We start from the raw sequence: 26,074 nt of genomic DNA, 5'->3' as shown, positions 1-26,074 counted from the left end.
TCCGCAGAATAGGCTCGCCACAAGGGAAATAATGAAAAATGATAAGGTTTACAAGAATTTTATATTCCCACTGAAATAAATATTAGGCCAATGAAACCCAAAAGGGAAGGAAGTAAGTGAAGTCGTTCACAGTACAGGCCAGACAACCTCATCTTCCAGGTCATTCAGGCTTCGTGCAATGATATGATCAAGGCAGATTTTTAACAGATATTTGTTCAAACTTTTTTTTTTTTTTTGCTGATTACATAATGAAACCTTCAGGATGTTGAACACATGTCAGAGAAAAAGTGGCAGTTATCGAAATTTATTCAGAGTATGGGAAATTTTGAACGCCAAAGCAGCACTCTCATCATTTTGCCAAAGAAATTTCCGGACCTCGTTCGCTATGCTGCAACGACAGTCCATGTCGCAGAGAACAGGTTTGCATCTCCTTTGCTGAAGAAGAGAAGTTCATCTTATTGGCCGCAGATGTTGTTGACGGGGGAAGGCTAGTTCCACAGTACCTGTCGCTGCTGTCTGAAGGATAAGTGACGTCACCTGCTCCATTTACAACGACGCTGTTCACTGCGCAGTCCACCGACATAGCCATTGAGGTGAAGTCGAGCTGAATCCGGGTGTCGATTGGAGACTGCCATAAAGGAAGATATATGTGTGCATATATATGTATATATAATGTATGTATATAATATATAGACACACATGTATATGTGTGTGTATACATAGATACACACACATATATATATGTGCTGTGTGTATGTATACTTAATATAAAATAGTAAAATCTACCTACACTGCAAGTCACCTTTTTAGACTTTCACATGCTAAGCAAATGATTGTTTGAACTGAGAAGTGAAGGAATCTTACGGAACAATTCCATTGGAAGTGGCTCATAAATGAAGAGGGGTTAATATGGAGTCCAGGGAGATGAGAGGTAAAATTTCACGAATATTTGGTGGCTTGACACCCAACGTTGCCATCACACCCGGCTGGAACTCACCCTTATCCAGAATTCACAAGCTTTCTTCTGCCAGGTGTAGTTGGGTTGACGGGGGGCGGCTATTGTGCCCGTGTCGCCGACGTCTCCTGTAGTGATCAGCTGTAAACATTTCAAGGGAATGAAAACTGTCAGTGAGTCTCGTTAAATGAGTCTTCGAAATAACCAAAAAGTCTATTTTAACTGGAGTACTTGAAAAGTTGTCTGCCCCAAAACTACGCAATATATATTTTAAATAATGATCCAACTGAGAGTTACTAACTGCATCGTTATTATAGTTATTTTTTTAATGTATTTCGAGGACCAATTCGCTAAATTCTTAAAGAAGAAAACATGTATCCAAGTCTTTCTATCTAAAAATTATAGCACAAATCAATTGAAAATACAGTACTGAAGAAAAGCTAAGACAATATTATTCTAAATGTGAAAAACGAAAACTGCAAGACAGCCATAAGTCGTACCTAGGCTATAACTGGTTCGCTTAAGGTAGATTCTTGAGCCTACGAGACGTTTGTTTGGCGGCCTCTGATTGGCTGGTACCGGAGGTAGGCGGCTGGCTCACTGTCTCATTTTTACGTCTGTAGCTCAGAAAACTAGCAATATGTTTATATTTCTTTATTTGTGTCACGTTTTGCACAAGATAGGAAAGTTTTGGTCATACCATAGGATTCGGTTTTAATCATGTTTTCCTGAAATTAATAAGATAAAACACAAAGGAATTACAACACGTAATAGTGAAGAGAGAAGCATTTAATCCTTTATACCTGTTTTACTTATCGGATTTTACATCATTCATGCAATCAAGATAAAATAAAGCTTGTGTTTTCATACAATAAATCCACCCTGAATACACTGGTGCTTTCAGATTTTAGATGCATGTCATATGTGAAGAGAAAATGAAGAATATGTCTTATTATGTTGCATCCGTTCTTGACTCAGTTTGGCAGTAGTGCCAACAAACGTGGTCTGCAAACAGCGAGAACTTTGAGGCACTGTTTAAAGTTGTCAATTAGTGATACGAGAAGTTTGCAGTTTCGACAACATTTACTGTATTATTATGTTTATTACATTTTCTGTACTAAATGCACAGAATCATTATGACGTTTAACATTCACTCAAGCATCATCATATATGTCTGTATGTCTGACATCTGATAAGAAAAAATAATCAGATGGATGCATTCAATTTAGTCTAGGTGAGAAATTTTCGTAGAAACTGTAGGCTACATGATAAATAACAGGCCTACATAATGATGAGTGCATTTATTATGGCCGCTTGTTTCTCTGGTCAATAACATCAAAAGCTTATGGTTTTCATAAGTTCATTCAATGAACGAAAGCACATTTTTTATTTCTTACCATAAAATCTGTTGGCGGTCTAAATTGAAGCCAGCACATCCAGATGCATCCATCAGATTATTTTTTTTTTATCAGATATGTCCAGACATACAGGCATATATGATATAGGAGTGAAAGTGTTCGAGAGTCATAATGGGAATTCTATGCATTTATTTATGGAAATTGTAATGACATAATAATGCGGCAAATATTGTCGAAACTGCAATCTTCTCATATCGCTAATTGGCAACTGTTAACGGCTGAGAGGACCAACGCGTCTCTTGGCAAACTGAGTCAAGAACGGATGCAACATAATAAGACATATTCTTCATTTTCATATATGACACCCATCTAAAAATCTGAAAGCACCAGCTTATTCAGGTGAATTTAAGGGGTGAAAACACAAGTTTTGTTTTATCTTGATTGCAAGGAGTGATGAAAACTGATGATAAGTAAAACAGGTATAAAGAATTAAACAAAGCTCTTCCTCTTCACTTTACTCGTTGTAATTCCTTTGTGTTTTATCTTATTGATTTCAGGAAATCATGATTTAGTTGTACTAATTAATACTGAACTTATGGTATGACCAAAACTTTCCTATCTTGTTCAAAATGCGAGATAAAATGAAGAAATACAAACATGTTACAGTTTTCTTCTGAGCGGCAGACGTAAAAATGAGACAGTGAGCGAGCCACAACCTCCAGGTACCAGGCCAATCAGAGCCAACCAAACAAACGTCCTGCAGGCATAAGAATCTACCCAAGGAACCAGTTATAGTATGAGGGAGAGAGAGAGAGAGAGAGAAACCACTTAATCTTTACTATGAAAACAGATCGGTGATACTAAAATAAGAATCACTATACTTTATCATTCCGCTGTACCAGAGAGAAAAGTGAGAGACGAAAATTATATGCCTTGGGAAGGCTAACTGAGCAATTCCTTACAAAAGTTGTAGATGAACCACAAGAGACATTATGAGCAGCAGTTCATAATGCATCACCATCTTGACTGTGAGGTCAGTCCTGAATAACAATGTGCTTCTGTCAGTAACTGATGCTCTTTTAAAACGAGGAAAGACTGCGGGTCTCATGAGAGCGAGTTTCTGAGATCTTGTAGCAACTGACACCAAAGCATACGTTAACGCAGCTACAAGAGCGCTTTTTAAGCAGGTATTTTAATTTTCTCATTTGCTAAACCTGCGTCAGTGTAGTGTAATAGGTTAGCAGGGGGTTGCTGCGTTTCCTAGTTCATGTTTGAATCCTGATGTGGATTCAGAGGTTTCCAGGGCGCAACGCACCCAAAAAGAAGGCAGGTATTCCAGAAGTATACTTGTTAAATTTGGCAGCATGATGCAACTAGTGGCCAGAACCGTTTAAGTGCTCGTGGGAAACCGCCTGAAACTCACCTTATGACAGTTGCTCGCTTTGCTGACGATTGTGATGTTGAATCCGATGCCGTTTCTTCGGCGTTGGTCAGCGAACTCGGCGTCGAAATTCGCGGACGGAAGCTTCGTCCCTTTTTTAGGGCCTGTCAGACTGCGGCGAGAGCAAGCGTGGTAACGGTTTGGATGGATTTAACGACCGCACATGAAGCCTTAACTGGCGTTCCAAAACAATGGTACACAATGGCAAAAAGTACATTACGTTATTTATTAAAGCAAATTATTATAACGAAAGAAAACGAGTAAATTGCGCCGAAGTTTCTTCGGCGCAACGAGTTTTGGTACAGCATATATCGCTGATGAGCGGTGGCCCAAACTTTCAGCCACGGCCTGGTGGTGGCCCTCATAGCGTTGCCAGAAGCACGGTCGCGTTCATAAACAAGATAAAAATTCATCGATATGAGACGTATTGCCGTTTGGTGCGTTGGATGATTGGAGGGTGGATGATCAACAGACTAATTTGCAGCCCTCTAGCCCTAGAAGTTTTTAAGATCTGAGGGCGGGCCAAAAAAGTGCGGACGGACGTACAAAGCCATCTCAATAGTTTTCTTTTACAGAACACTAACAATGATCTAGATGTTACAGTCATTTAAATAAATAAAAAAAACAGGAAATTTCGATTGAAATGTAGAGATGGCTTAGGAGGATCTAGCTATAAGGCTCTATGCAATGGGTGTTCCGAAGTATTTAGTAGAAGAAGCCACTCTGGCAGCAAGATTGAGGAAATTCCTGTCTCATCAATCCTAACTCATCTTTTAAATATGCAAAAAACAAAAAAAAAAAACTCCATTTCACTTAGGAAAAGAAAGGAATTAATATGTCAGTTTAAATCGTCTGCTTTAAGTTGAAGGTCAGAGAGGCTGGTGAAACTTCCACATTTTCCACAACGTAGTTCTGATTGCCGTGAAGATTTTTAAGTTTTTTTTTTAACTATTACAGTTCCCTATGCGTTTGACATTTAAACAGGTAATCAATTTTCAATAGTATTGTTGATATTTTTCGAAGGTGTGCAATGTCATATCTGTAGGGACTTTTCCTTTTCCATATTATAACATACACATGGCAGTTCTCCTCCTACTGACTTCTCTCACCACTGCATGCATAGGAATGTTACACGGAAATTCTAACGCAAGTAATGTTGTCGCCATAAAAACTTTCAACCACTCTTCACAAATCATCATCTGGTTGCACATTCTCTACACAATGATCACAAACTGTCTATCACAAGCTCTCTTTAGGCCCATGCTCACCAACCATATCTTCACTCTCAAACTGCGCGCGCAGCTGCTTCACAAATTTTTACTCTTTCTCGACAGGCCCCAAACTTTCCTTCCTCAGTTATTCTCTTTCTATCTCTTCCCCAGTCAGAAACCTGAATATCCTCATGCCAGTTATATTAAGCGATCGCCTTCCTCTGAAAATCTTAGTCATACTCCTCCCCATACAAAGGAATAAGCGTAAGCGTACACACAAACACAATTACACACAAAATACCAACATTAGGCCTATATATATTTCCACTTATAAGCCTTCTGTACTCAGAATGGGTAACTCCTCCGTCTTCACCTGTGACCTCAACTCAGGAGCAATCCTTTTATTACAAATGTAAAATTATGCATTATATATATATATATATATATATATATATATATATATATATATATATATATATATATATACATACATACATAAAACATACAACATACACACACATATACACAGAAGGCATCGTGCTTGTCTCCCATACAAATTGGAAAACAAACACGTTAAAAGAAGATATATGATAATATTGAATGACAACTGAGAAACAGAAAAATAAATTTAGCGTATGGCAACAGCAATGGAAGATGGCCTTCCGTAACTAGAACAAGGAAAAGTACGTACGTCAGCGCAGAGAAGAGGGGCCGTTGTAACGAAACGCGATCCTTTCTGCCTAGGCTGAATGTATTCAGGGTTATTTGCCCATTTTGGAGACCTCTGTGATAACAACATTTGTTTACTAAAATGATACATTTAGTTGGATGATTAGGCTGTGAAAAACTGCATCAAACAACTACACCAGAAATGTGTATATGATTGGCAAGTAAACTCGTATAGAAAATGAATTGTTGAAAATTCACGCACGTAGTAACGATCTTAAGAGTCACTCATGTCTATGTACTCCCATGCATTACAGCTGTACAAATATTTTATTTTAAGAATTTTTTTAGAGAAAGAAATACTTAAATGCAACATTTGCTTTTCTGCAACATTTCTTGCAAATATTTTATAATGCTGATATACTGTCGAATAGTTGTTCTACATTTCACTAGTAGATTTGTTGATCCTTTTGTTGTTTTGTAAGTGTAAGAATTCCAAGATAAATTTTCGAAACATTAAATGAATGTCATCTACTTGCTTTCTTTATGGAAAAAATCTTGTTGCTTTTTGCCAGTTCACTGACCATCTATAGCCCGCTTGGAGTGACGAGATTACCGATGTGACTGAAAGTGCGCAGGATTCAACGTTGGGGCATTTACCCACACCAAAGTTTGAGAAAGTCCATCTGATTGCACCAGGTCCTGCCCTGCAACGCCGCAAGCGCCGCCTGTGCTCGTCGCAGTTGATGTCGTGCTGGCACTGGTAAAGTACTGGTGCTGGTGTTGTGCTGATCAAAGCACTTTGTCGACGTTGTTTCTGGCCTGTTGAAATTACGAGAGATCAGTCCTTTGAGTAATATATGAAGCACATTCCGCTGTAACTTCCTCTTGTTACACTCTCTGAGAAGTGATGCTATCCTGGTTTCCTGCAAAAGAAATTCTGGGATGAAACTGCTGTTCAAAGGCATATTTGCTATAACCTCCAACAGCTTTGCAGTGACCCATCTAGTGGAGAGAAAATACAACACCTTCAGTCAAGAACTCACCGTCCACCTGGAGTACGAGACATCTCAGGCACCTGTCCGAAGGCACACCTTCACACAACCTGACAGATTACCAACCATCAGTCCATGCATACCCTCTGTTCAGCAGTGACAATCATAGCATCTGCCAAATCACCAGAAAGAAAACCTGCAGCAGACACTTGCATCCAGGACAGAAATGGAACAGGGTTCAACTGCAGTTGAACATCGAAGAACTCGTTGATGCCAGGCAAAATCTAAAACAAGGTCTAAAAACAAGAGACTGTGGTACCATCACAGCAAGTCTGAAATGGAAGACATCTTGGTGACACGGTGAACCTTCTTCCTGTAATACCAGCAGAGCTGCCTGCAGCCCTTTAAAAGAAAGATCTCTAAACAAGGAAAGTTTAGTCTTCTCATCCCAGCCACTTGGCAAAGGAGTGGAATAGATTACAGCGCCACCACGACGCATGCATCCGCCAGTTCACGAGAACAAAATATTGTAAGTTGTCAGTGAACCTTGTTGGCACCAGCAGGGCTCTTAGAGCATATGTCAAGGACTCCTAATATCTCTGAGAGGCTGTGGCTGATTGTACATCAACCACACATGACATTGCACGCACAGCCCAAGAGTGACAGCCTATGCCAGCTGAAGGCCAGCTTAATCAGACCTATATCCACATTTGAAGGGCTATATCCAAGAAACGTCTTCCATTAATGATGATGATCATAGACACTAAGGCTGGGTTAAGATAATAAAGCAACTTTTGTATCTAAGCAACATAAAAACAGCTTAGAGTATTAAAACAAGCATCTATATGAACTGGTTAGACTGTTGAACTCTAAGTCAAATATGATTTAATCTTGTTTTTCATTTTCAATGCATAAAATTTCAAATTAATTCCTCAACTAGCACACATACACACAAACACAAACACACACACACACACATATATATATATATATATATATATATATATATATATATATATATATATATATATATATATATATATATATATATTGAAAAGAAGTAGAAAATTTCACAAGTAGGCATTTCATCAACTTTTTACTGTCACTAGACGAAAGGAAAAGGAAGGAAATTAGCAAACTTTTTCATGACGGAAACCAAAATTATTATTAAAAGTTCAAATGATGATCAGTCACCTAAAAATCCGAGAGCTTATCGGGTGGAAGAAATGGAAAATGAACAAGATTTTAGTAACTGGGAGCTGAGAAACGAAGAATTTCGAACAAAAATCCTGGAAAAGCAGTCTGCAGACTTCAGAGTGGGAAGCACCAATTGAGGTTTTCCTTAGGAACTTAATTTAAATAATAAATAAAAATCTTACTGGCACGAAGGAACGGGTCGGAAGGTCATATTAGCAGACCATCCAGAATAGAAGTTTGTTCCTGTTTGGAAGAAGAGGATCATCTGGCTGCTCGGGGTGAATTCTGTACCGGCAACAACAAGTTCTTGATCACAGTAACTGCAAATGTTAGACAAAAAGCAGATATATCAGTTTATTATCTACCAAAATAATGTAATTATCTTTCCAAAAATAATGTACAAAATGCTCTTCTCCGAATCCTTCACAGCAAACTTTTTGAGTCCTTACACTTCTCCGACAGTAAGACTGTGGTCCTTATCTCAAGAGAATCGAAACAGCAGCAGCTGCTCATCACAATAATTGTCCCTTCCGTAAAGTCCAAAGGAATTGAACTTATCTTCACAGTGGTACACACAGTGTCGGATCCACTCTCAGCACTTTATACCTGTAACCAAAACAGAAAGATAATGTGGAGTGAGAGAATACTTGTACTGCTAATGCTAACATTTCCTGCAGTTCTGAATTGATTTTTATTTCAAGATTCGGGAACCAAAGCAGAAAATAATGTTCTTAGAAATAGTATGCATTTTCAGCCTCTTTTTCATCCTGTTTTATATTATGGTGGGTGTATGTGCTCATTCTCCTTTCATGAAGGCGGTTCTTTTTGGAGTCTGAGTGCCTAGAGGCCCAGGCAGAAACCCAAGCACCAATTAGTGGAAGAAGTATAGTGCATTTCTGACTAGCAGCTCCTCCTGAAGTGGAGTATGCCCAAAGGAAAGGCAGTGGACAGCTACATGTACAGTAAGCTTTCATTTCTTTGCCCAGAGAGAGACAGGAATTCTTAGTCCTTTATGAATGCCAGTGATAGTAGTAGTCACTTGCATGTGGGTGTTCTTTGTCAGAGTGGTTTTACTAATTAGGAATGCTTTTCTTTAACGCATGACTTGTTAGAAAACAAAAAGAATCTCCTTGAGCTGAAGTGTTATGGAAAACCAGTCATTGTCACTTTTACTGAAGTACACAGAGAATGGCAAGGCAGTCAGTCTATGTTTCAGCTTACGACACTGCATCCTTGACTTCTAGGCACTGGGAAAGAGGAGGGCTGAAGAGAAGGTCCACTTTTTTATAACTGAGAAGGAGAATCAAGTCATCTGTCAGACTGCCTCTGGGCACATAATCAATCAATTGGTTACCCAGTTTAAAAGTAATCATAGTCTTTAGCCCATTTGAATTTAATGATTTGCATGGTATCAGCAATGGTGGTCACCAGGCATACTTATCGTCAACATTTCCAGTGGAAAGACAGAACTGTCCAAGAGAGGGGAAGGGTGTCAAGTTGAGAAACGGGCAACCATGCCAAACATTCTCTGGCCTTCGGATCCGACAGTAGGAAATAGCCGGCCACAGCAGTCCTCAGAAAGCGTGTACAGATTTTAGTCTCTGATGAATATATATAATTTGCACTGAACCTTGGCCATCAATTTGCTAAACAGCCAAACATTAGAATTAAGGCAAACATCCAAGGTGTCGGATAATAGAAACGATCAAACTTGTGAATAACTGAACGAATGGCTGAAAGAACGTCAGTCTTCAGAGAGGGACTCGGAATGAAAGGCTGAGGAGAACGAGCTCATGCCGAATCTCAAAGGCAATTAACCGATACTTGAGTTCAGAGGGAAAAGAGACAGATGATACACGATTATGAGACCCATCTGATGGCCATGCTGGGGTGCGCCTGAGAAATGTTGTTACCAAGCTGTGTAATGTAAACTTACCTGATGAGTAATGATTGGGGTAGTTGGGAGATGTTACTGTCCCCGGTGCAGTGACATTTGCTGAGCAACCTGAGAAAGACTATCTGCAACGCAAAAAAGAAAAATAACTAGGATCAAGGACAAAGCTCTCTTCCAAAACTATAGTTTGAGCAAGTATGAGTTTTAGCCAATCTTCCAGTCAGTGAATCACCTAGAGCATTCACGTTTTTCCTTCATATAGTCCACTATTCTTACATCCTGAAGTCTGCTATCCAGAATGCATTGATTTTAAATAAATAAAGCTACTCTCTCAGAATGACTGGATATATTACATTTGATAATGTGCTTGGTATGGACTGTGTTTCAATAAGCCTTTTTTTATTTCATTAAGGCCAATCAATTCATGATGAAACATACTTCATAAGTAACTTTATATGTTTTACCATAGTAAAAAATGATATTTTGGAATGTGGTATTTCAGATCTGAAGAAAATTCCATTAGCCACAAGAGCTGCAGAATCTCATTCGTTTCTGTCAAAAGGAACTATCAAGTATTCTCTACCATAGACCAGAAATCACCCTCTTACCGTAGTAGCCTTGAATGACGGTCTCACAGTGAGTGCCACTTGTTCCGCTGCGACAAACACAGGAACAGTTCTTTCCTACATAGCCATCGTTCAGGCAAGGGTTCGTGGTTATGCCGCAGTTTTTGCATCCATTTTGCTGATTTGGTGCGGGAAAGGGACAAGGAAGGATAGCACTAGATTATTTGAATCCTCACTATTGTTTTGTCCAATGTCTCAGTTATAAAGCACCTTGTATATACTGAATGTGGCGCCAATTGTAACCACCTTCACTATTCGTACTGCAACAGGTAAATCATACTAGGTTCAACTTACTAATGCAAGGATACATCGTGTTTGCCAGCAGCTTGTCATAGTGGCTCAGCCCATATCTGTTGCCAATGAGTTCTTGCGCCAACGGATTCTTAGTTACTATCGTGTTTTTGCCATTCACAGAAAAGTACTGTTCCAACGGCAAGACAAAGCTTGATTAAAAGGCGAACTATACGGACTCAAGAAATGTATTGCATAAATTCTCAGACAAGTAGATTGACTGGAGCAGAAACGTTCAGATTTCTTTTTAAAGTCTTGCGGTTGGTTCTAGCGATCATGGATCACTAGAAAAGATGAGCAGAAAAATGCCGAAATTCGGAGAATGATTTTGTTTGCTAGAACATTCTGTGCCCTAAATACTGCACGAACACTGAAAGTTGAGTTGGTGACCGAAGGCAAGGATATGAAGTGTAATGCACATACATTTGTTTCCAGCATAATCTAATTCACAAAACTGTTACACAACCTTATTTCGTAATTGCAGGTAAATTATTGGTGTTTGTACTATAAGAAGAATTCCCTTGGGTATGAAAAAGAAATGCTAAAATGCGTGTAATTTAGACCTACTGTACGCCAGACATAGAATGTATATAAATATTCATATCATGTTATATTCTTCGGAATTTTTCATCTATGCATGTAAACTACATAAATACCGATTAAGCATCAGTTTCCGCGTAACTACATGGACTCAGTAATGAAGGCACAGATCACAAATAAAAATAAAAACGTGAAGATTATATTTTCAAAAGTCCAACTCATTTTTCACCATCTGAAAAGAAGTAAAGGCTCCTGGACCTGGTGAAATGTTCCCTGACTTCAAAGTTAGCCTTTCGTGCATAGACAGCTATTAAGTGTACGGAGAAGTTTTTATGCACTGGAATTTATCACTAACAAAAAAAAGTCTGTAACAATTCCCTTTCAACTCGCTCCTTCTGATTCTTCTATTCAGTTTGATGATAAGGAAATCCAGCTTCGAATATCGGCCATAAGAGAGGTTGCATAATTATGTTAGACGGGCCTCGATCCTCTTATTCTGAACTATACAAATAAATGAACTCAATAGTTGCGGTTGTCTCTGAGTGAAAAACGTCGAGATAAAAGGAATAAAAATTAAAGACTATCTTACAAACCCGAAGTGAAAGGAATCAGATGAAAATCTATAAACTGGGACTCTGTAGCAAGCTTCAAGAAAGACGTCAGTCAACTTACATTCGAACCATAATGCATATCTGATGAGAAATCGTACGGCAGAGAGTAGTTGTTGTCAACACTTTTCTGGAAGTTTCCCTCTTTGCCGGCTTGTACGTTTGCGAGAATGATGGTCACGTAGCCATCCCTGTCAGAACGTGACTGCTCGTGGAAAAATCCCATGGCGTGGCCCACCTCGTGAGCAACAGTGCCCAGCTGCAAAGTAAATGAGAGATGACAATAGCATCAGGGACCTGAGTAGGAGCAACTGTTGAAGGAAATGTATCATATGGATTTGTGATACAGATCAAAGAAATACCAACTAAAAAAAAAAGCCTAAGTATATTCTTCAAACTCAGACAACTTGAATTAAAAATGTAATATGCTGGGTACCAAAGACTCACCGAAGAGCATCCAGTTCCGATGGACAAATCTTGGGGTGATGGCTGCATCCCGACGTATGACCAGCACCCAGAGCCTTTGATAAAGTTCAAGTAACTGCTTGGAGGAGTCCCTGTGATCAACTGGAAGTCAATACAAGTATGCTCCTTCCAGTGAGCCAGACCAGCCTCTACTGCTGTGGTACTCACAGCCGCTGGAACAATGTAGAAGAAAAATAGCAAATGATTCTCATTATTTTGTTGAGGCGAGAAGGTAAACGAATCCTGTGATATTCTGGACGAAGAGAGGGTTTCAAGGATCGTTTCTTTGTAAAAGGACAAATATGAAATGAATGACTTCAAGTGTTATAAGGACTATAGCATTACTTAATACTGTATATCTGGGAAGGTGTTGAGTAAGGATAGAATAGAATATAGCAGTTAGGCCGAAGGCCAAGTGCTGGGGCCTATGACGTCATTCAGGCCTGAAACAGAAATTGTCAGTAAAAAGGTTTGAAAAAGGTACAGAAAAATAAATGAAGGGGGTTGTTCCTAGGAGTCGAAGGGACGCTGCAAAGAACCTTAAGGAATGCTTACAGTAGAGTAAAGTTTTAACTAAGAGAGTAACAGCTAAAGAAGTTGCAATGCGAGAGCTGTGCGGCATTAGACGAAGGAAAGGGTGTGGATCAAGAGTTTGTAATAAAACAGAAGTTAGAGAGGTTTCTGAGCAAGAGGGAAATGGAAAAATATTACAGTAGACTTGACAGAAATGCCGAGGCATATGTTGACTTGCTGTGCAGAATACGACTTCAAAAAGCAGTCAGCATCTGTCATGAATCAAGGGACGATAGATCTCGTAGACGGGCTGGTCTCAGACGAGAAATTTTGTTTCCATGGCTGCTTGGTACTTTTAAGGATATTTTTACGAGTCTGAAAACGATATATTTTCATCTGATTCCTATATCTTAGGGTTTTTGGAAGATAAAAAAAGAAAAGAGAGTTGTAGAAGCAAACCTGGAAGGGGAATTTGAGCGAGAGTGAGGTTTTGGGGGTCAATGGAAACAAGAATGTTAGGCCAGCAACTGTTGAGATGGACAGTGAAGGAATAGCAGCTGATTCATTCTCAAGCTGATTCATTCTGGGATTTAAGGTGAAAGCACCAGATGACAACTATGTCAAAGAAGACCGCCAGAGTTCTCCAGAAAGTCTGGAATGTAGCTGGAAATATGAAATGGTAGTAAGGGCAGCCCTCTTTTACAGAAATTAATTGTTTATACTGAAAGCCATTGGGTGACATATATTGAATCTTGATGATATTAATTCTATAGTGTCTGAGGGGTAGGAGGAAGGGTGAGAAATGAATCAGTTCGAGGAAGATGAGGTCAAATGGTGAAAAACAGCATCTGAGTATTTGAAGGGGGTGACAATGTGCAAAGAGGGGAAGGCGGTAGGGTTGGTAAAAAGAGTGTTTCAAGGAAGTCCTGGCCGGAGGAGCAGAAGACTGCTGGAAAGTGCTGCTAGATGAACAGGATTAAGCACTGCCAAGTAAGGAGCTTAATTAATTTCTAGGAAGCATAAGAATGTATGTAAAATAGGGATCAGTGACACAATGTATGGTGTAGGATCACTGTAAGACTGATTAATGCACAGGATTTGGCTATACACATTATTTTTAATCCTTTCTTCTTCTTTGCTCTTTGCTTACCTTTTTTTCACTTATTCTATTTTGTGAACATATACTAGGTTGGCATTCGAATGCCTTTCAGCTTGTTCTACTAAGAAAAATGTACATTGATAAAGATAATAATAACAGTAAAGATAATAATAAAATTGATTTGCGAATGATCGATGCATTATTAGCACTAATAAGAGAGGCATTCTTGTTCATGTGGTTATCCTGTCGTTGCAGATCTCTGAACATTCGATAAAATGCAAGTAGTCATTCACTCACTGTCTCCAAACTGGTACGGCACAACTGGAGTTCCGTTTGGTCCATTTGGCCATCTCGAGGAAAGGGATGGTATGGCCTTCCTGTCCAGAAACTGCCTTCTCTGCTCAGGAGACAGCAAGATGTCGCTTTCAAACAGCTCTTCGCCGTTGACGTGAGTGGGGTTGACGTTCTCAAATCCACCGAGCTGTTGGGGTGGGTTCATAAAGTATATCGCGTTCCTTTCTCCAAACAAAAGACTGCAGCATCAGAGTAAAAATACTTAAACAGATGGCAACAGATTACCAAAACTCCAAACATAAGAAAATGTAAGTTCTTGGTATTTTAACGGAATGGGACAAATGAAAACCAAACAAAGTTTTCGGTTTCTCTAAAATAACAGTACAAACATTTACGAAAAAGATGGATGTTTATCATGATATGAAACCTTAATCTTGACTAATATTGATCCTATTAATCTTGACTATTTAGCATCACAGATGAGTCGTCAGCTCAACGAACGGAAAGAGAAAAGTCACCGGAGGGCACTTACGTCTTCTTTCATCGGGATGCGAACAGCTTCGGCGTTGTTCGGAGGGGTGAACATAGGAGGGTCTCTTGCCTGGGGATGAAATCAGTTCCTGAGAACATGACATTGGAGAAAGGAAGCAGCGATTGAGACGTATATATATATAGAAAACAGTTACACTGAAGTGAAAGCCCCAGGAGTAGTAAGCTCGTTGTTACGAAAGCTAGTCAGAACTCAGAGGTATTCCTATGATAACCCGACATTCACAGCACCATTGAGGGGTGGTGCTCTCTTGGCATTACTAACTTAGGCTGTTTGCAGCGTACCTTCGGCCCCTAGCTGCACCAACGTTTTAGCATTTTACTTTGCCTCCATCCCCACTTCCTTTCGTCCAACTTGCTGTCCAACCATTCCAACTCCATCTTTTCACTCTCTTAATCACTGAATGGCTGAAAGTGCTTCAATTCTTTCTTGGCTTTATGGCCACATTTTTGTAAATCAATGAATCATTCATGTCAACTGATAGATGCTGGATTCTAAACCTGTGCAACAGAGGGCCCTGTGACACATAACTAAGCGTTCAAAAACTTCGTCACAGTAATGTTTGAATGATATATGGCTTATGAATGTTCCCCCGTCAAGCCAGGCACTGAAGCGGTCCTTTCGGCCAAACAGCGCTCAAGACAGTGAAAAGAGCGGGTTGGAACGGTGGGACAGCATGGTCAGGAGATCAAGAAAACGACGAAAACGAGGCCCAAGGACCTAGAGGTGGAACTGGGAGAAAACCCCACAATTGCATTAAGGAATACTAGTCAGAGAGGTTGGACAGCACGATTAAAGAAAGTCACATTAATGTTGAAAGGTAATAGTTGATATAAAAAAAAGCTGGGTGACACGTGTCTTTCGCTCTTCGTCCTACAGAGCTGTGGAACCGTCCGCTGGTATTGCTGTGGGCGGTGCTGCTTCTAAATTCGTGGGTTGACATTTTTCTTAAATTTTCTTCTCTTATTCTTTGCCTTTCAAATCTAAAATGTGTTCCGCTGAAAAGCGACCACCGAATGCATGACCTTTCAGCCCTGGTCCCTTGAAGATTTCGGCAACGGAGAATGAGCGAGAATCAAAGGAGCAGAATCCTTTGCATGAACACTCACCGGAAACTGACGCTTCCCTGGATGGTCATCCTGTTGGTGAAACAAGTCAGTTCAGTGAATTTCTCTCGTGATTGTACTCTAAGTTCTCTGATATTTGCATAAATGATCAACGTTTGAATCTTAAATCTGAATAATTAGCATAAGTGTTTTCACCTTTAGTGTGAGATTAAGAAATAACTACTGTAAATACATGAACGTTAATACAATCGATGGTTATTTCTTCAGTGGTTCAATCGCATTTGAGTAAATTAGCAGCTTGAGACTTTAGTAACAGTATATTCCGAGTGACATCACCGGAATTTGACTGACAACGTTTCCTTTCATTTTACTTACCAGAATGATAGGTTTCTCGGTCGTTGTCTCCTGAAAAATTAAAGTTGGCAGTTGTTGAGATTTACAGTTATCTCTCAATATATATATATATATATATATATATATATATATATATATTTATATATATATATATATATATATATATATATATATATATATATATAATTGCCGCATACATATATATATATATATATATATATATATATATATATATATATATATATATATATATATATATATATATATATATATATATATATATGTATATGTATGTATATTGTCAGTATTGTGTTATATTTAGCATAAATTAATTTGTTTTGAATAAGTCACTTTGTCAGTAATTATTTTTTTTTTTGGAACAATGTGACCCTGTTTCCTCCTCCCCCCGACATTTCTGACTTGTTGTATAGTTTTAATTACAATGAGCTTGTTTTATTTTCACGTGTGGTGTTGGCTTCTCATCCGAACTGTATTCGGCGCTGTCTCGCCAGGACTGAGTCAGTCGTTTCTGGACCATTAACATAGTGAGGGCTTGACTTATTTTGGGATTACCTGTCGGACGGCCGTGTCCATTGATTGTCTTGCGACGTTAAAGTGATTTACTCTTCAGTCTGCGCCCTTGGTTCAGTTATTTTGCCAAGGGGACCTCTCTGCCAACTGGTAAGGTGTGATTACCTGTCGGACGACCGTGTCCATTGATTGTCTTGTGACGTTAAAGTGATTTACTCTTCAGTCTGCGTCATTGGCCCAGTTATTTTGCCAAGGGGACCTCTCTTACATTTGGTAAGGTCTTAGGAACATATATTATTCCCCTCGACCCGTGATTTGAAGGCTGTGTTAGCCACTACCACCGTTTAGAGCTCACTTAAGGGAAGCAGTTTATTTTTGATAAATATTTAGTGTGTAATAAGTTAGGTTATTCAGAGCCTCGATGGCTCAGTCGGTTACAGCAGCAGCTTCGGACTTCGTAGAGGTCTGTGGCGGAGAGTTCAAATCCGCAGCCGACTGATCAGAGAGGCAGACACTTTGCTATCCGTGTAGACATCCCGGGATTATATATGTAATCAACGGATAGGTTTGCTTAAAAAGCAAATGGATGTTACAGACTAAATACACACAAAAACAAAGCCACTACAACACCTTCTAAAAACATAACAAACATCTCACACGTCTCGAACTCGCCATACCCGGCGCAATAACTTCTCGCTGCTGGGAAGAAAGGGCGTTGGGTCGGGTATGATACATGAAACATACGTGGGGTCTAAGCGATGTCAGGCAGGGCAGCCGATCGAGACCACAGGTCTACCCAAAGCCAGATCAAAAAGTCCTTCAAAAGAAGGCGTCGTGCTTACCCCATACAAAAATGGGAAAAAGCACGTTAAAAGAAAAGAAAGAAAGAATAAGTTAGGTTATTCTGACTTTTCGACATTCTATTACTTTCAGGGCCTCTCTTTTAAAGTTTAATTGCATAGTCTGTCTTAATTTGGTGTAAGTGTGTTTGTTATTCAATGTTTTCAGTGTGTGGTTGATTTTTGTGCTTATTTAATGTATTTTGTAAGAGGCTCAGTGGTCATTTCTTTATAAAAAGTTTTTATTAAATATTAAGGTTTTATTTTCAGTTTTTCTTTATCCTCCTTGATTCCATCTCTGTACACTCTGTTGCGGCCATTCCACCTATTGTGGACTTGGTCGTTAGTGACTTTATTTGTATTTTAAGAGACTTTATTATGTTTGATGGGTGTGGGCCCATAACAATATATATATATATATATATATATATATATATATATATATATATATATATATATATATATATATATACATATATACATATCTATATGTATGTGTGTGTGAGTGTGTACCTCATCAAACTTTTCCTCTGCTGACAGGGGATGGCTCCCAAGAAATGATAAGACATCCACTGCCACATTCATGTTCTAACTGCTGAACTGTAGGTGAACCCTTTTCATCAGACCCCTAGGCACACTGCGCCATTCACCTGTATCTTGCATACACCATCTCAACGACATGGGCACATCCCGCTGAAGACCACAGCAGCTCAGTTGGTCTAATCAGGGAAATATAAGCCTAATACTCTGTAGACTGTTGTGGGTCACACACAAGGTGGGCAGACACCCTCAACACAGTAATCTGACCTGCGCTATTGGTGTAATTGCAACCTCAGCATCATTTCAAGACGAATTTATAAATAAAAAAAAGTATTAGTCTAGAACAATGACATTTTTATGGGACACTCACCTATTAATGCATTAATATTTGGTATGTCCTCGCCTCCATGATCCTTTTTATACAATTTGTTACGCTTTGGTATCAATTCTATCAGTTATTACGAAACGAAAATAAACAAAAGAACAGGAATAGGTGAGAAATGGCACTCACTGCTGTTAACGGATTATATTAAGCGCATGAAAGAAAATTAATCCTGTCTGTTCGTTGAAGCAAGAGAAAATAATAAAGAAGCGTCAAAGTAACACTCAGTTTTATGCTATTAGAGTTCCAGAACTTGCTATATACCGTGTATCGCTGTGCTACACACTGTCAATGGTATCTTTAACCATACTTTTTTGTTGTATGTAGGCAGATTTTTGCGGAATTAACGAATCGCACGAAAACCTTTCCAAATGTAATTTATAATGTCTGTTCTATGGAGGTTTGCTTACGAAGAGAGTAATCTTAATTCCTGTTCCGTTTTAGCTATCGAGTGACGAATGACGAAGTAAAAATGAATCGACCAAAATGATATCTATGCAGCAGACTCACCGGAAACTGACGTACTCCTAGATGATCGTCCTGTTGGTGAAATAAGTCAGTTCAGTGAGTTTCATTCATTATCTCATCATAAGTGTTATGGCATTTATACGGAAAATGATCAGCTTCTGAAATTCCGAATCTTTAAATTCAATCTTTTTACCTTTTACACGAAAAGGAGAGAGAGAAAAAAAAATCATAAATACAGGAACCTTTACACAATCAACGGTTAGCAACTGCCCTGAGGCTATAAAAGCATTATATTTCGAGTACTGTCAAAGGAATTTTGAATGTCATTTCCCCCATTGTTACTTACCAGAATGATTGGTTCATCGGTCGCCGACTCCTGAAAACGAAAGATTGAGATTTTAGAATGATTTTTCATGAATATTTTCGTCTCGTAATTATGTATGTTAGAAGAAACTACTATACAACGTATTTTGAATACTGAGGAAGTAGTTACGAACGTTTTCAAACAGCTTTGCGAGGAAAATTGCCGCAAGCATGAAAGCAAAACCCCTGGTATCTTGACTAAAACTGAATTGATAGTCAGTAGCAGATAACAACCACTCCTTTCCTAATTCTGGTGTTGTTCCTTAGGATTCTCTCCTTACCCTGCTTTCTCTCTTGAACATATGCAAATGAGTCTATTCTTCATGTTATATGTTCTTGTATATCAGAACCTTCTCGAGAACCTATTATCAATCTTGCATAAGGTTATGCAATTCTACTGATGTTAATGCGAATCTCTGTTGTGGCGCCAGTCTTAACAACCACAAATAAATAAATTAATGCGAATCTGGATAGGGGCTGTGGTATCTAGCTGGAATGGGACGTTTCGGCGTAGCTTATTTGACGTGGCCGATTCAGCGTAGCCCTTTCAACGGAGAGTTTTTTTCGGCGGAGGGTCGTTTTGGCGTCAAATTAGTAACTCGTCGTTGTAGTGTGAGAAAATTTATCAAAACAAGGCAGTCCCCTTCGTTTGCTTGTTGTCATTAACGCTCTCTCTCTCTCTCTCTCTCTCTCTCTCTCTCTCTCTCTCTCTTTCGTCACAGTCAAGTTAAGTCGTAATAGTTTTAATTGCCAAATAGCCCAATTAGCCTAAGCTAGAAACTCACAGAACTCGAAGCCCGGTTCAGCTTCAAATTTTTCAGTCGTCTAAACCCTATCATTCGAAACGGCATCAAGTATTTTATCAAAACTTAGGAGAAACAAGTGATACACGATGGATAACCTTTTTATTTTTGACGCAATGAGCAAAAGTGATCCTGAAATAAAGTTTTGGAGATGTGAACATAAAGATTGATGTAAAGTGAGATTGCATATGAAGGATGGCAAAGTTATTTGCCAGTTGAATAAACACAACCACGAAGCATCTACTGCAAAAATAGAGGTTGAAAAGATAGAAACAAGTGTTACAAAAAGAAGTGCTGAAACTCTCAAGCCACCAACTGTTGTGGTAAACAAATTTTTGGCTGGCGCATCTCAGGCTAGTTTAGCCTTAGCTCCAGACTTGCCTGCAATGCGAAAACTTATGGCAAGGAACAGAAAATTATTAAACAAGGCACCAGCTAACATAACTGATTTGGAGCATTTAGTTTTACCTGAGTCCTATACATTACGTGTTCCCCAGCTGGGTGTGGAAGAGAAATTAGTATTTGGAGGAATTAGCTGGCTGCAACATTTAGTCTACTCTGAAATTTGGTTTGCTGACGGGACTTTCACTATCGTCCCAAGCCCTTTTCATCAGGTGTACGCTGTATCGGCTAAGAAGCGTGAAGGAGTCGCTCCTATGGTTTATGCTCTGCTTTCTAACAAACAAAGAGTAACATTTTCGTTTATTTGAGTTACTTAAAACCGTCGAACCTAATTTGAGACCGACTTCAGTAATTTGTGACTTTGAACAAGGTGCCATTCGTGCTTTGCAAGATGCTTTTCCCACCGTTTGCATTAAGGGGTGCTTTTTCCATCTAACCCGAAACGTGCACAGACATCTTGTTTCGTTGGGTTTGTCAAATCGTTATAAAACTGATTCTGACTTTGCTTTATGGGCTAATATGATCATAGGACGTTTTCGTTCCACCGGAAAAGATGGACGAATACAAGGATATATGAGCAGCAGTTCTTCCTGATGGACTAACAGCCTTGTTTCATTGGTTTCAGGATACTCATGTTTGACAACTGAGTAGGTGTGGAAACGCAGGGATGAAACCAATTTTCACTCCCGAGACATGGGACCTTTATGAGCGAACTCTAAACAATGAAGATTGGACCAATTAACACGCCGAAGCTGCCAATCGATGTTTGCAACATGAGCCTGGAATGTACCACCCCACAATCTGGAAATTTATTGATGCCCTACGGAAAGTACAGAAAGGACGTGGCGCATATCTCGAAAAGTTGACAGCTGGATATCAGGCTCCCCCAAACCTAAACAAGTATAGAGATGATGATAAGCGAATAAAAATGTCATTTGGAAGTTGAATCATTAGACGCTATTGAATTTCTTACGGGTGTTACTCGTAATTACGAAATGAAAAAATAATTTCTAAGATTAAATAGATTGACTAGGTTTTTGAACAGTTTTTCATAATACAGTTTTTGCGATTCAAGTTTTTAGTTTATTTCATGTTTATAAAATGGTGTAATACATTATTTGATTCCAAGAATAAATGACAAAAAAGTCGTATTAGAAGCTGGGTATTTTCATTGTTTTTACCCTTTTTCATCCTGTTTTGGACCTCTGGCCTGCTCTGGATTCCCCTGCATGAAAAATTTATCCTAAAAAGATTTTAAAGACAGTGACACTGCAATGTTCTGACGCCTTAACGGTTACGCCGAATAGTTCAGTTATTTCTCTGACGTCGAATCGGTCACGCCGAAACGTACCAAACCCTATCTAGCTTTGTAATAATGAATGAAAATTGGAGAACAAATTCCCTGTGACCTATGAGCAGTTGGGCTGAAAAATGATCCACAGCATGAATTAAAGGAGCGCAGCATGTGCCCTGAATATTTCGTTTGGTTCTCTATTTTCATGCGGGAACTTATCCATTCTTCAGTGTATAAGATATATGAGTGTCAACAGAGTTTATGTGAGAAGAGTCACAGACAGAATGAGGTTGCAAAATCATGAAAAATACGAACAAATTTTGCCCTGAATTTGGTGGCACGTAGTAGGCAGTCCCTTTGAACTTCTGGGACAGCAGGTCAAGTGTTAAAGCAGTGGTCTACAAACCGAAATTTCTCACAGAAGCTGATTCATGAAGCTACCAACGCAATTATGGATTTATATGTGGTATTCACAGTATATATGTATTGTGTGTTACTTTTGTTTGGGCAAATGTAAACAATGGGTTACAGGTAGGGAAAGCAGGTGAGAGGGGAGAAGGCCACCTTGATCATTCCCAAAGCGTCATGACTGATGTACTTGGTATAGAATTACACTTGATAAAATTAACACCAACTCCTGCACACTTGAGACCACACCAAGACAAGGCAGATAGATAGATAGATAGATAAGGTGATGGACTGATATGGGAAGAGCAGTGTTATAAAGCAACTTTGCAAGATGTTTTAGAGTTAAGGGAAGAGATGTATTTGGTGTAAGTTGAACGAGAAGCATTTAAGGGTGTAATGTGGTGGGTTTTGAGGATGTATGATAAAAAATAAAGCTAATTAAGGGCTGTGGAAAGGATTTTCAATGAAAGCAAAACTAGTATTAGACTGTGTTGGTGGGAAAGAATTTATTTGTGTTGGTGTAAAAATTCCAAGTAAACTTACTTACGTTTCACGTTCTAAACTTTCGGCTGGATTAATTTTTTTGTATACTGTTCTTCTTAGCCTTATTTCGAATGTAAGCACTTGACATTTCCTTTGTACGGAAAGTTATGCCTCATTTAGTTGAAATCTAAAGGACCACAGCTTCCACCTGGAGTCATCTATGAAATATCTCTTAACGGGAATTCAAGATTTTGTCGACAAGACTTACCTGTCCAGCAGCGAGGCGAGGATGAACACCAAGGAACAAGTAGACAGACACAGAATGAAACCCATCCTGACTGGTACCGAAGAATAGCAGACACGGGGTAAGTGGTATGGATGTAATGCCTCGTGCGAGTTTTATAGTTCCTGCTCCGTTGGTATTTTGAAGCGTGGCTTATCCGCGGTATGTTTTCGACGCATGTCATTATCTCTTGATCACACCGTTCGGGTTATACAAAAGATAAATGCTAAAGTTACAGACTTTATGAGATTTATGGTTATTTCTCTCTCTTGGCGTAATGGAATTGACCTGAAAATCGACCCTGTAACAGCCAAGAGTCATTTGAATATTAATGAAACGGGTTTGAAAAAGATGGCCGTTCCGCTGAGTCATTTAATAAATAATATCATCACACGAACTATTTGGCCTCGATGGATGGACAACGATCCAGAATCATCCCATCCTTCCACCATCATAATTCAGCGATTTCACATCACCTTCAGTATTCGTGAGTTCACTTCATCTCTAGATCATTCTTGAGTAATATCATTTCAAGGCAGCAAAGACAGTTAATCTGCATTTTCTGTAGTTCTCCGAGAGTCTTCGACTGTAAACAACCGAATTGCTTTCTCCTCCCGACCCCCTTGCTTCCAAATGAGAAATGTCATACTACTTTTAAACCCCAGGACTCCGACTTGCCGCGGCTGTTTTGGCAAATGATAATTCATTTGTTTGTGAATTTGTTTCTTCAGAAAATCCATTTCTACTTTCTCTTCACACAAATGGATCATATAGATTATGGGGTGTTGTTCAGTAAGTAAGTAGGTATTCAGCAAGTCAGTGCTGACGAAGACCTAGTGTCAGTATGGCTTCCCACGGAGACAAGGGGGCATCGTACCCTGGGCGAGGTGCTGGTTATGCCGCAAGAAGTCGCCAAGATCCGGCAAGTGCGATCGTTCGTGCTCTCTGAAGGTCATGCCATGTGAATGTGAATATTCCATTTCGAAAACAGGCTAAACATTGAGGGTCTAGATGGCTTTGTGTCAGGATCCGCCTGGTTAGAGGACTTTTGAGTACTGCCTGTGAGGTGAGCTGGAACTTTATTTCAAGAAAACCTCTTTAATTTGACTGATTTATTTTTATCTGCTGTCTCGACTTCCGGTCATATTGTCTTATTTTAACTTATATGTTGAGATTTACTTAGTGGAAGTTAATAATAGTACCATGATATCTTACTTGGTTATTTTGAGGGTACCAATTCTGGGGCGCTGATATTTCCATTTCATTTTACTTCATTTCAAACCACTTGCCATGTTAGATTACTGAATAAATGATATTTTTGGTAGTCAAGTGTTTGCTGTTCTTACTTAGATCAGATAGTGACCTGGATGACGAGAGAGAGAGAGAGAGAGAGAGAGAGAGAGAGAGAGAGAGAGAGAGAAAATGTACTGATCCATTACTTAAAATCGATGTAGAAGGAGGTTATGACCCTATCTGAAATTGTTAATAGGGCATAATATATATATATATATATATATATATATATATATATATATATATATATATATATATATATATATATATATATATATATATATATATATATATATATATATATATGCCCATAAAGAGGTAATTTCATTGCTTACCTGTTACTACAAGGTCAGAGATCCCATCTATTGGTAACCTTGGTAGCAGCCGTTCAAAGCTACTGGTATCACATCTCAGTACCCGCTCTCTCTCTCTCTCTCTCTCTCTCTCTCTCTCTCTCTCTCTCTCTCTCTCTCTCTCTCTCTCTCTCTGTCAGGTCTACAGCGAAACAAGCTTTACCCAAAATGATTTATTTGACAAAATCTAACATAACTAGATGGCAAGAAATAAGAAATGGATTAGAATGTTTGACAAAATCTAACATAACTAGATGGCAAGAAATAAGAAATGGATTAGAATGTTTGACAAAATCTAACATAACTAGATTGGAAGAAATAAGAAAATGGATTAAAATGTAATTTTAAAGTTCCCAAAGACCATTTACATTATACAGTAGTCTGATAATGTAACTTGCAAAGGTCAAAATAAGTCAAAGTCAGTACATTTCAATAAGTACATCTTCATCCTCTTTCTCAAGCGAAACATCTGAAGAAGTCAAATGAATTCCTCATTAATTCCCAAAACATAAAAATAAAGATATGGGAATTCCTCCCATGTTACTCATAAAATATGTATACAGCATAAACATTATGAAAATGGAGAAAACAATCTACAGTTTGGGAAATTGAATGTGATTCCTACATCCAAACAACAATGTTCACAGTCTTGAATGATAAATCATGAACCACAAGTCTTCACTGAAGGCTTTTAATAATGTTCAATGTTGGTCTTCCAATGGTTCCCTTTTCCCATATCTAATCCCTTCACACCTGGAACTCCGCGCAAAGGGAACACACGTTCCCCACTGGAACCTGGATACTTCCGGCGAACGCACATAGGAAGTCACGTCACCTGATCCCATGTTTCGAGAATCCTGACGCCACCATTTTACTTGGTGAGGAAATGCCTCCAGTGATAGCTACACATTTTCTCCAAGATTTTGGGAGAGTTTTTCTCCCCACTTGTTAATTCAACATTCACTGTGTATTGTAATTCATAACATACTTGTGACCTATAGGCTTTTCAGATGCTCGGCCACCCAAAGAAGTGCTGCCCCCAGCACTAGGGAAATAGCACTTTTTAATTTCCAGATTCGTGCACCAAATGGACAGCCACACCCCTGGCAGATTGATCTTCCCTTAAGGGTTTACCCACACACTGTTTTTGTGCAAAAGACACACCCCACTTTACGCAGGGTATGACAACAAAGGCCCCGATCACTGATAAAACAGCGATGAGGAGGTACTGATTCGGGATAGGGAAAAGTTCGTCCTCCGGCATTGGAGGAAATGGTGGAATTGTAGCGATCCTCATAGCAGAAACATATCCGACGAATTATGGCACCGGATGGAGACTTCACAGCTCCGACGAAACACTGTGCTGAGAGTCTTTGTAGAGGCCACCTATCACTCATGTTGGAACGTTCGAAAGTCACAGTCAGAAGGAGTCTGGTTATGTACTAACTAACATCTTCTCACATGCTAACAGTCAGCATTTATAAGCATAAAGATACTACTGTTGCAAA

At 39.0% G+C, this 26,074-nt stretch overlaps 1 protein-coding gene and 1 long non-coding RNA gene across 2 annotated transcripts in view; both read right to left on the bottom strand.

Annotated features, from left to right (window-relative positions):
- LOC136855581 (blastula protease 10-like) overlaps positions 1–22,996 on the bottom strand; it is a 58,863-nt gene extending 35,867 nt beyond the window's left edge. Inside the window, exons 1-10 of the mRNA XM_067132675.1 lie at positions 22,906–22,996; positions 19,231–19,260; positions 18,927–18,956; positions 16,146–16,175; positions 15,813–15,842; positions 14,686–14,754; positions 14,157–14,340; positions 12,230–12,420; positions 11,847–12,041; positions 10,638–10,764 (exon numbers count right to left, since the gene is read on the bottom strand). Of these exons, the coding sequence (XP_066988776.1) occupies positions 10,638–10,764; positions 11,847–12,041; positions 12,230–12,420; positions 14,157–14,340; positions 14,686–14,739 (751 nt within the window). The 5' untranslated portion in view covers positions 14,740–14,754; positions 15,813–15,842; positions 16,146–16,175; ... (1 more) ...; positions 19,231–19,260; positions 22,906–22,996. The remainder of the gene's footprint in view (positions 1–10,637; positions 10,765–11,846; positions 12,042–12,229; positions 12,421–14,156; positions 14,341–14,685; positions 14,755–15,812; positions 15,843–16,145; positions 16,176–18,926; positions 18,957–19,230; positions 19,261–22,905) is intronic.
- Positions 43–3,806, bottom strand: LOC136855605 (uncharacterized). Its single transcript, XR_010858076.1, has 3 exons — positions 3,737–3,806; positions 998–1,096; positions 43–628 (listed from the first exon to the last, which is right to left on the bottom strand). It is a non-coding gene; the product is annotated as an uncharacterized lncRNA (long non-coding RNA).
- Positions 22,997–26,074: the final 3,078 nt, after the last annotated feature.

Source organism: Macrobrachium rosenbergii, chromosome 32, assembly GCF_040412425.1.
Source record: "Macrobrachium rosenbergii isolate ZJJX-2024 chromosome 32, ASM4041242v1, whole genome shotgun sequence".
NCBI lineage: Eukaryota > Metazoa > Arthropoda > Malacostraca > Decapoda > Palaemonidae > Macrobrachium > Macrobrachium rosenbergii.
Note: the sequence above shows the minus strand (reverse complement) of the source record. Positions and strands in the feature narration are given on the sequence as shown.